Source organism: Manis pentadactyla, chromosome 9 (assembly GCF_030020395.1).
Source record: "Manis pentadactyla isolate mManPen7 chromosome 9, mManPen7.hap1, whole genome shotgun sequence".
Lineage (NCBI taxonomy): Eukaryota > Metazoa > Chordata > Mammalia > Pholidota > Manidae > Manis > Manis pentadactyla.
The window spans coordinates 108,822,628-108,834,664 of NC_080027.1; the positions used below are offsets into that span (position 1 = coordinate 108,822,628).

The 12,037-nt window shown below is 37.4% G+C and overlaps 1 protein-coding gene across 2 annotated transcripts in view; it reads right to left on the reverse strand.

The window, feature by feature from the left end:
- The window catches only part of ACBD6 (acyl-CoA binding domain containing 6), a 193,860-nt gene extending 189,402 nt beyond the window's left edge, over positions 1-4,458 (reverse strand). The window contains exon 1 of one of the 2 annotated variants that reach the window (XM_057507916.1): positions 3,722-4,458. In XM_057507916.1, the coding sequence (XP_057363899.1) occupies positions 3,722-3,955 (234 nt within the window). In that variant the 5' untranslated portion in view covers positions 3,956-4,458. The remainder of the gene's footprint in view (positions 1-3,721) is intronic. The other variant, XM_036905941.2, reaches the window with a different exon arrangement.
- Positions 4,459-12,037: the final 7,579 nt, after the last annotated feature.

Here is a 12,037-nt window from a genome sequence, read left to right on the forward strand (position 1 = left end):
CATCATTCTGTGCAATATTCGGAAACTATGGATTCACTGAATTATGTGGATCTTCCAAATGTTGATACATTTCATTATACAAGAGCAAAAATTCACCAACATTAAAATCACTACTAATATCATCAAAAAAGTCTGTAAATATTAGGAAGCTGTCAAGCTGATGTGGCAGGTACATATTTTCCAAACTTCTAATTTTCACTTGAAGGCGCAAATGTTATCATGTGCAACAAATACTGTCGGTTGTTTTTCTTAAAGTGACAGGCTCACTTCACTCATTTTCAAGAAACTGCCAAATACTCAAATTTGAATATGCACAGTTTATCTGTGAGTTGCTCTGTTAAATAAAAATGGTATTTCACGAAAAAAAAATGGGTATCTCAGCTTGCAACTCAAATACCACACGTGCTTTTCCTGGAAATAGCCAATATAATTCAGTATGCAGCAGGAGCTTTATGTGTATCCCCATTTCGTCACACACAATATTAAAAAGGCTTTTACTCAAGAATTAATATTTAATACAAATGAATAATTTTTCCTGCTTCATCAAAGATATTTTTTAATGAAACTGGCTTTTTTTTTTTGAGTATATAACAGTAAAAAAATGTGACTGCTAATACACTTTGCTGTCACCACCTTGATTCATGGTACTACACCAGCAGGTTTATCCACTATGACAGCATAGAAAAAAGGCAAATAGTGCCTTAGCATTATTATGAAAATAGTTTTGACTTTACAGGTCCCCTGGGAAAGTCTCAGGGATTCTCGGGGATCCTTAGACCACAATTTTAGAGCTGCTGCCTTGAGGATGCCTGAGCTACAAGATAGGAAAAAACAGCCCCTGGAGGATGTTATGAAGCAGAACCATCCTCCCTGCCCTAGATCACCCACCTCCAGACCATTATGTGAGGGGACACTAAAAGTTCAGCAGGTGATCCTGTACCCTGACACAAAAGCTTTTGTATCCCCAAATTCAGAGTTCTGGATCCAGAGAAGACTAGGAAAATAAAACTACAGGATTTTAGGACATCATGAGCAGTAGTTTCCAAATCATTAGATAATGACCCATAAGCTATAAAGCAGAGTTATAAAATGTGCCACTTTAAGAGCATCGACACTCTGTTCTCTCTGATACAACATGGGTTTGAGCTGCATGGGTCCACTTGTATGCGAATTTTTTTCAATAAATATGTTGGACAAATTTTTGGAGATTTGTGACAATTAAAAAAAACATTCTCTTTTCTCCAGCTTACTTTATTTTAAGAATACAGTATATAATATACATAACATACATAAGTGTTAATCGACTTTATATTATTGGTAAGGCTTCAGATCAACAGTAGGTTATTAGTACTTTTGGGAAAGTTGAAAGTTATACATGGATTTTTGAATGTGCAGGGGGTCAGTGCAACTAATCCCATGTTGTTCAAGGGTCAACTATATTTATGATATATCCAGTGCCCTTGAAATTGCACAGAATATTTCAGCAAAGGTTGTCAATGGCAAATGCCAGTGTATCAAGTGCACCCAGGTTAGAGTAGGAAGACACATTGAGTATCCTTACTAGTGCTGAAGGCTCCTATAAATAAAGCCAAGAAGCTTTAAAATTTTTATTGTCCTATAGTTTTAACAGGTGTCAATTACATCTTCTGCTGGGAGAGAGTAGGCTAATGCACAGATGACAAAAAAAACTGCTAATTAGTGTGATCTTTTTGAAACTTCACCAAAAGACGATTTTTGAGCCATGGGCTTATATGAGACTAAAATAGCTACTATATTAGGTAGGTTTAAGGCTCTGCCTGAGAAAATAATTCATTATCTCAGCTTATTTTTCTTATCTTCCTGCTGATAACATGACCTCATATAGCCTACAAAATAGGCTACTATTCCAAATACAAAATAAATTATTTTAAGAGAAATTTTGATCCACCATGCAGGAATTGTATTGGACTGTCAACTTTATTACTCTCTCAAATATGCTATTTTTAACACTGCATTGTTATGTCTCAGAATTCTATTAAAAATAAAATATTTAGAAGACATTGATGAAAACTGTGTCCCAGTGTCATATCTGAACAAGCATAATCTTATTCTTTAAAATGGAGAATTTTATTTCCAGATACAGAATACCTCTAAACACCTTAATGCAACTTCTTGAAAGATGAGGGACACACCTCTTCCAGACTATCTAGATGACGTGAGTATATTGGAGACAGAATAGTTGCCAGCTAAGAGGGGACTGTAGTTTACTGATGACCTGGAAATCAATATTTAATAATAATACTAATATCAGTAAATAAAGACATGTCCCAGAAAGAAAACATGTTCTCTAGGGAATTTGGAGAAAATTAGTATTATACTTCCCAGAGAATCATCAATCAGATATGTTACAGGTTCTAGCACAATGCTCAATAAATTCTTGTTAAATAAGAAAAAAATCACGTGTTACTGTTATTAGAACAGGGCAAATGACAAAGAGAAAATAAATACACAGAATTTTGGCAAAGAAAAACAAATTCCAAGGTCAATTCATGGGCAATTTTCATTCAACACTGATTTATACTATTTGTACCTACAGCTATACCTTCCAAGTCACTTTAACTGATACAACTGATACTAATCTTCAAAAGAAGTTTCAACTCTATTTAATGTATTCAGCTGAAGAACACAGAGGGAGACCCCACAACTACTGTTTTTAAATACAGGTGGAAATAGATATCGAGAGGGAAAAGAAAGGTTAAAGTTTTTAAATAAAATAAAATGGGCTATTATCCAGAACTTCATTGCTTCCAGTGTTCCAAAGAGCTGGAGTTTTCCTGAACGGTTATTTAACTCTTGTCAGCAATTTTTCACGTTTAAATCTAAACACCTGGAGTAACTTTGTAAGGCTCTTAAATCAAGTATGATGCTTCTGCTTCTGTACATTCTCTGCAGACATAACACTCAAGTGATTTGCACATAAAAGATACTAAACAAGTATTTGTTCATTATGATAAAGCGATTATTTTTCCTCTTGTACCTAACCCAATGACTCTTTGAATGATAAACTAAGCATGTTTTATATGTGTCCATATTTTCAGGTGAAGTTCAGGGCGTTAGAACTAGAATCTAGTTCTAGTTTATCTGCAAGACCCTAGGCAAGTTATTTATTATTCTCTTTGGGCTTCCCATTCCTTTTCTGAAAAGGAAGGGGGTTATTTCATCTGGTGTTTACTAGCTCTACCTTTTTTGTAAATCTAACAGACAGAAGCCTATTCAACCAAAATATAAGTCTAACATATTTAGGGTAAGAAAAAAAAAACCCAATTTAGCAGAAGTAGTTATACTTTATTTTGCACTGCATTTTTATTGCAGTGATATTCTCTTGGCTCTCAAAAGAATTTTTTTAACATTACCGTATTTACTTCCACGTGACCCTTTGGCTAGAGTGAATGATAAATCTTATTTTATCCTCATTTTGTACAGGTTCTGAAGCGTAAGTGCAAGGTCCCTGGGAGAGGTCATAAAAGGCCAAGAAAAACTCATTCGGTGCCCAGCTAAATATCACTCCTAGGACAGCAGACAGGTCTTTTTCATGTCCAGAATGATGCTGATCCCTAGCAGCTGATAAAAAACAAAACAAAACACACACATTCATCACACCCATCCTTTAACCAAGCACGTGTACTATTCGTTTTTAGAGGAAGGAGAAGGCCTCTGGTGGCTCTCCCGTATCCACCCCTACCTGTGACTTTACCTGCTTATACCGGGCATACAGGTACAAGAGCTGCTCCCGGCTGGCCACCTCCATCAGGCCTTGGACGCGCGCTGCAGCCTTCTCAAACAGCTCTGCCAGGCCCCTGGACGCCTCGGTCTCGGGGCTCTGGAGGGATTCCACATCCCCGGAGTCATCCCCCGGGCTCAGCTCTCCGCCGCTGTCGCCCGAGGTGGCCCCCGCCGGAAGGAATGGCGAGGCCATGTGCCGCTGCGCGGTCCGCTCTGCCTTCCTCAGATCGGCGTCTGGCCGGCGGGCGGGCCCGGCAGACCAGCCTCGGTCCTGAGCCCGAGCCGACTGGGACCGTAGCGCTGCCTCCCTCCCACCCCTGTGCCTGGCGTGCAGGCAGGCTCCTCTCCCCTCCGCGGCTCTCCCATTGGCCCGGCTCGCTCCGGCCTCGGGCCCACAGCGCCCCGAGCTCCCTCCAACGGTGCGGGGGTCTGGGGAGCGCGCCACCCGGAGGTCAGGGCAGGGGGGCGTGAGCGCGCTCCGGGGCTGGGCGCCGCCGCCTGCCGGGTGCCGGGCCGGAGAGCGTGGGCGCCTGGCCCTGTGGGGGACCCCTGGGGCCGCGTTGGGGACACGCTGTTTGGGAATACTGCCCTCAGTCGTTGGGGTATCCGTTAAACGTTTCGTTGAAATAACTAATCACAAACTGCGAAACCTATCCTCGGGACTGGCCCTCGGGGGCGGGGAAGGAGGCCTTCCACTCGGTGGTGTAGCTGTAGGAGGCGGGTCGCGGGAAACAGGAAGCCGAGGACTAAGGTTCCGCCCGCGCGGGCTGTGTTGTCCCGGGCGCCCCAAACTGGCCTCGGATCCTTGCACGCGCCCTTGCTGCTTGGGAGTTTGCTCTAACTTGAATGATGGATGGGAAAGTGGGAGATGGGGGCCTTCACCGCCCCAACTGTGTGATCAGTGGTCATACCACTCCGCTCTCAGAGCTTTTTGGGGTTACCCCTCTCCCCACCTCTTAGCACAGTCCTTCCGATACAGCCTTGGCTGCTGTGCTTTGCACACACTGTGAAATGAAACCAAAAAGTAAACTTAGTTCTGCCCTAAAGGAACTTCCAAAACTATACAAAAACTATAACATGATTATAATAGTTAACGTTTACTTAGTGGTTATTATGTCCTAAGTATTGTAAAAATAATTTTAAAAAATACTTTTAATTTGGTACTCAAAACACTGAAACAAGCACGATCAGAATGGTATGGAGTGTTCTAGAGAATGGTTACTGACCGTTTGTGGGTAGACTTTAGACAGGTGGACAGGGAGAAGGGTAGACAGGATAAAGGAACAATGAGAAAAGAAAAGATGTGAAAGCTTGGAGCAGGGTTCAACAAACATTCCTTGAGGATCCAGAATGTGCCAGTTAGTCTCTGGTATTAAGGCACTCACAATCCAGTCAAGGGATGACTGATGAACAAATTCTTGCAATTAAAAAGTGATAATAATAACTTATTGAATCCTTCCCATTGAAGGACTTTATCCTTACTCATTAAGGTGGTTACAGTTGCTTCCACTCTACACATAAGAAATCAGCAGAGAGTCGTTGAGCAAGTTGCCCAAGGCTGCACAGCTAATTAGAGAAGCAAGGAAAAAGTCAAAGTTGTAAATTGTTTTGGACAGAAGTTACCTTGCAAATGGGATAATAACAGAGGATGAAGCTGTAAAGTAGATTGAAGGGAGGTGTATGGACCTTTATATTTATTTGTAGAATTTTTATTAGAAATGGGAATTGAAAATTATCAATAGCTTTTTAGACAGCTCTAGAGATTGTTTTTTTTCTCCTTTAATCTTTGAAAGGAATTATTAATAAAATTTCCATTTTAATGAATTACATTAACAATATTAATAAAGTAATAGGAATTTCATGAATTATATTAAAACTGACATTAATAAATTAATATAAATTTCAATATATTAGTAGATTTCCTATCTTGAATGATACTTCTATTCCTGGAGTAAAGCCATTCTGGTCCTGGTTATGTGGATTGTTTTTTTTTTTTGTAATATTTCTAGGTTCAGTTCACTAATATTTTCGTTAGTATATTTTTACAGCCCTATTTAAAGATGGCATGGACCAATAATTTTCCTTTTTGTTCTGTCCTCTCTCAGTGTTGCATCAGTATAATAATGGCCTTATATAATATATTTAGACGTTTTCATCTTTTTCTGTATTCTACAACAGTTTAAATAACATGGGAATAAAGCAAGCAGAATTCTCTTATATGGCTGGTGGGAGTGTAAATTGGTACAACCACTTTAGACAAATGTTTGGCACTATCTAGTAAAGCTGAACATAAGCATAAAGCAAGTGTACTTCCATCCAGCAAGAATGCATACATACATTCACCAAAGACATGTACAGGAACATTCATGGCAGCACTATTCCTATACCACCCAAATCGGGAAACTCCCAAGTGTCCACCAGTAGAATGAATAGGCCATAGTGTGTTTGCACAGTGGAAAACTTCATCAGCAAGAAGCAAGAATAAACTAATTACAATTACACAGAACACGTGAATGAATTTAATAAACATAATGTACAGCCCAGAAAGTCTGAGCATAAAAGAGCTCACACTGTATGCTTCCGTTCATACGAAGCTCAAAATCAGGCAAAACTACTCTACTCTGTGGTGTTAAAAGTCAGGATACTGGGTAGTTTTGTGCTGAATACTGGTTACACAAGAGTGTTCACTTTATAAAAATTCACTTAAAATGTATGTACTTTTCTGTAGGTACATTATATTTGAATGAAAAATTTTAAATTAATGTGTGAAAAAGAAAAAAAAGGAAACCCCTGACGTTCAGAAGCCAGCCTGGCACTCACAGTTAAGTCGTATTGCTCTCCTATTAGACAGAAGTAATCTCATGAAATGCTAACCTTAGACAAGCTCATTGTGAAGCCATGATAAAATGAGACAAAACAAAACACTTCGTAAGTTTGTCTTAGCACAGATGAAAACAAGATCACTCTTCCAGTCATAAAATACCAAACACCCTTTCTCTTGGCTAAAATGAGTGACTACTACTTCTTTACAAATTATGGCTTTATTTTTGTGCTAGACTTCTCTCCCTATAGATAAGAGTTGTTGAGATGCCCAATCATAGAATTGCCTTGGCTTTCTGACAGCATCCAATTGAAAGCAAACTCCTGCTTCCTTAGATTCTCCCTCAAGACCCCAACTAAAGTGCAAATCTTATAGTAGGTTCTTTCTGAACACCTTCTTACTGAGACAGCCCATAGTTTCCCATGCTGTGTGTTCTTCCTTGATGCAACAAAAAATAAATATAACTTGGTTTACTACAGGAGCCTTCCTGGAGGTCTCTGGCTGAAAGGCATTGACACTTGAGAACATTTGATTTCTAGAAGATTCTATCAAAATTCCCAAACTATCAGGATCTGATGACTCAGTGGGAATAAATCTTTTGCAATTAGTGTTTCCATTCAAGTATTTCTTGGGAACTGTATAAATTTTTCTGAATCCCAAGAAAAATCAGTCAAGAAATCAGGAAGACAGGAGAAAATATAATTAGGATAAAAGCTTTACAATCAAATAAAGCTTAAAAATCAACACGGAGAGGTTACTGATTTGAAGGGATCCATTGACAAGTCAGAAGCACTATCAGAAAATGGTAACACCTGGAGTCCAAAGTGAGTGAGGGAAAGGATCAGGTAGGAAAAAAGTGGTCAAGGGCTAACCAGTCTTGCCTGCAATGGTTGCCAAGTTGGACGTGTGTTCATGGCCCCATCTGCTGCTAACAGTGAGTCATTCTTGCAAATAATATAAACTTTAATAAGATTATATGCATGAGACACTTTATACAAATTCCATGAGTGATATTCTGAGAAATAAGTTTTGGAAGCAAAATAAGTCCTTACACTGGCAATTTCTTTAAGTGGTTCTGAGTGGTGCTGTTAACTTTACTAAGAGATCTAAATATTACGTTATTAGAACACTACCTAATAACATTTGCTGGCATTTTCTAGTGTCACCAAAGGCTACAGTTCTTTCTAAGCGCTTTAACAGAAGATGTACAAAGAGAAAAAGATTATGAAATACTCTAACACAACATCCCGAACTGACCTGAAGTCTGAATTAGCAAAAGTCTTATCTGTCTCAATGGCTAAATGAAAGTCAGGACAACACGATGAAGTATTTTCTGAATTTAGCACAATTCAAGTTTTGTGACAAGTCGACATTTTGTACATTACCCTCATAATATTCATTAGTTCATCAAAAAAGCTTTAATTAAAAGGGCCAATATGTTTCAGACATTGTTGATATCTAAGGATATCAGGATGAACAAGGTTATTCTTCCGCTCTACTCCAGCCACAGGGGCCTGCCTCTTTGAGACTCTGTCAAACCAGGCATTATCCAGCATAATCCCATTTTAGAGGCTTTTCACTTGCTTAGTCCTTTTTTTTTTTAGAACACTCTACCCCCAGATAGCATACAGCTTGCCCTCTCATCTTTCCAGTCTTTGCTCATATTTGTATTAGTCAAACCCTCCTTTACCACCGTATTAAAAACTTCACCTCCACCTCACCAACACTATCTCGCTTCTTTAGTATGTATTGCCACCACTTAACGGTATATTTTACTCATTTATTACAACACTTCTACATAAATTCCAGAAAGGCAGGGATTTTTCTGTTTTTATCACTGCCACACTCCCCAGAGCTGGCACCTAGCTAAATCTTTATTAAATAAATAAATGAGAGAATGTATAAAAGACATAGTCATTGTGTTTGAAGGGCTTACAGACAGTAAATGAACACAGGCAACAAAATATTACAAGCGATGTGGAAAAGGGCATCCCAGGCAGAAGCAACAGCTTGGGTAAAGGGGCAGTTGTGTAAAAATAGTAAGTAACTATATTACTTGATAATAAGTAAGATTTCATAAGCAAGAAATGTAGTTAGCTGTTTTTCTCTCTTATCCAGCATAAACTAAAAATCAGAACATAGGTTAACCTACTCCTAAGAGGAAAAATCTTGCTTAGTAAAAGCTGCATGATTTTGCAACTTTTTTTTTAAAAGAATAGAGTTCTTATAGGTCAGTGGCTTATTTTTATGTTACTAAATCCAATTGGCAGTATTTACCTAGGACATAATCTTCTAGGTAATCGGTGGCCTTTAATCCAACTCTTTAAGCACATTAGTGGTGCTCTAGCATACAGGCAGATAAGCAGGCAGAGAGAGATATTAGACTGCATCATCTAATCTGCATAATCTCGAATTTTTTTTTTTTTTACTACCTTCAAATAAAATAACCAGCAGAATGATACTAAATGCAAAAAAAAAGGATCCAAACAGGAAAATCAGAGCCCTGAACTTGGAGAGGTTACTGATGTGAAGGGATCTGTTGAAATCTATACAATGAGCAAAATTTAATGAAAAAAATTACGTCTGAAGTTCTACTATTTTCTACTAAATTTTATTTTCTACTATTATTTTTTTAATATTATTTTTACTATATACTATTATATTATACTATAGTATAATACTATATATTAAATATAATATATTTAAATATAATAAATATATTATATTTACTACTATTTTCTACTAAAAATTAAGAAAATGAAGAAAAATAATGTGATTAGTTTTGAGGACCCCCTCCCCCGCTCCCCAACCCAGCAGAGGCTGTTTGATGGTAATGGACAGCTTAACTCTGCATGAGTAACAGCTTCTGGGGGATGGCTTTATGGGTTTTAGAAACTGACTTAGGTCACAATCTTGTTTAATGTCACTTATCATTACATGGATACAAATACAAAGGAAAATCCCATGCCACAAAGCAAAATAGGATTAAATAATAAAAGCCTAGCATACTTTCAGATTTCAGTTCTGAAGAGATTCCATTGTGCTTGGTAAATCTGAACCACAGAGCCCTACAGAAAATCAGTAGACTCAATTAAGTATGTGGTACTGGCTAACTTCTCCCACATTTGAAACATTTTGGCTATTGTTGTTGCTAATATAGTAGCTTGTTCATTAACGATGCTTAGTGAGTATCATTTATTAGCAAATGTAAAATATTTTTAAAATTTCACATTATTTGGACTTGTTAAAAATTAATCAACAATTATTAAATGCTAACATTAATATTTCAGGTAACATCATACAGAAAAACACACAGGTTGGGGAGTCCGATATCACCCTTGCCATCAAATAATTTAAATTTTAGTTGGAGAAACAAGATTTGGACTCATGAAACAATTAGAAAATCAAATAAAACAGTAAAATTAAGTGCTAAATCTTGTGGTGCACACTGGAGTGAGATAATGATAGGATTGTTGCAACTGGATATCCTCCCCATGAAAGTTTTCAGATAAAACCCATTATTGTTCCAGAAGAGGCCCTTCAAACATTGAGGGACTTGCATTAGGCTTTATATTTAAGTGGGAACCTAAGTGGATCTAACACACAGATCTTCTAAGTAGTCTGGACCTTATATTTACTAAAACACTCTATGCTCAGATTCTATTTAATGAAAAAAGACTATTAGTCAATTGACAGAAGCTAACATGAACTGTTTGAGGGTGTGTCAGAAGTAAAGATCCTTAAGGAAAGAAAGCATTCCTGAGCTGGAAACTAAGGAACTGAGTGTTATCCAGCTCTGTAATCTTTTCTGGGTACAGTTATTGGTTTGGAGAATAAAGGGGACAGGAAATAAAAACATCACTAACAATTATGCATTCATAAAATATAATTTTTTAAATGTGAAAAATGAGTCCTGTGGGTTTGAATTTCCTCTCTGGTCGGTTCAAGATTCCAGCGGCCTAACATCTCAGGGGGCTCCCGCGGAACGGAAGTGTAGTATACCTGTCGACCACATGATGGCAACAGAGAGCCAGGTTTGTTTTCCGTCGGTATGACAGGCTTGCTGGATTATCTTTGTTCTTTCGGTCTTCATGCTTTCGGAAAAACACAGACAGACCTTGCACGTCATATGGCACAGTGATGTAATTATATCTTTATATTAAACATCAGTTAAATCTTAATTTCATTTCTTCTTTAGACTCAGAACCTGAGAAGTGAGAGTGAAGAGGAAAATGGGCTTTGTTAAAATGTGCTTGGTTTAAAAAAAAACAACAAATGTTCTGACAAGTCTACTTATTATTCTGAATGTCTCAGGAATAAATAGAGGTCAGACGGTGTAGAGTGAGATAAACTTAGACCCGAATCTGCATTACCCCCTTTCAGGTGTTGTTAATTGTTTTTGCTTTTGTTTGGATTTTCTTTTCTTGAATGAAATGTTTGTTAACTTCATAAATTAACATTTCTACCACTTCCAAATTCTTGTGGCTCACCTTCTTTCCCCAAATATTTTGTGGAACTTTAAATTTAAAATTGACATTCTAAAATACACAAAAAAAGGGAAACTGCTTAGTATGTACATCTCGACATATGTTTATTGAACTTTAAAAGACTCAGCAAGTGAAGATGCACCAAAATTTGAATTTCTCATATGCAAAATTTTCTTTCAGTTTGCATTCATCAAAATTTCCCTTCTTTGTTGATATTGATGTCCACAGTTGAGCAGCACCCTGGAAGACACCATGACTTAGATGAATTTTGTGGCATTAATACTTGGAGGAGTTGATCAGACGTTAGTAATAAAAAAACCAGGAATGTTTTTTATCATCAAGCCATTCGAAAATGGAGACATTTCAGTCAGGCAGACACAATCACATGTAAACAGTTTCATTTATATTATCTTAAAATTAGAGAATCATATTCAAGTAAATCTGAATGTAATGATTTTTTTTTTCCAATTTATTTTTCTGGTTGAAGACTGACTACCCATTTTTTATTTCCATCTTCTGAAATATCAAATAACCATGTATACTGTTAGGCCATTATTTTGGCTAGAAAATTGAACCTCTCCTCCGTGATTCTCCAAATGAGTCAAGAAAATAGTAACATTTATTTATTAGAGTACATCAAGTATTGCTCTGAAATAACAGCATTGTAAACCTTACTAACAGTGGTACCATCACACACTCCTGCACACACATACACATTGCTGGCTATTTTAATTAGTCTGAGGATTGATGTTCCTGCTTCTGATTTTTTCATAATGACAAGGTTTTGTAAATCAATTTCTTATTATTAACATTTTTAAATGTGCAGAAAAGTTGAAGCATAGTAAATAATCATCCAACTATCTATCTCTTGGATTCAACAATTGCTAACATTTTGCCATGTTTGCTTTATCTATAATTTTTTGATGAGCCATTTGAAAATGGAGACATCATGATACTTTAAAACCTA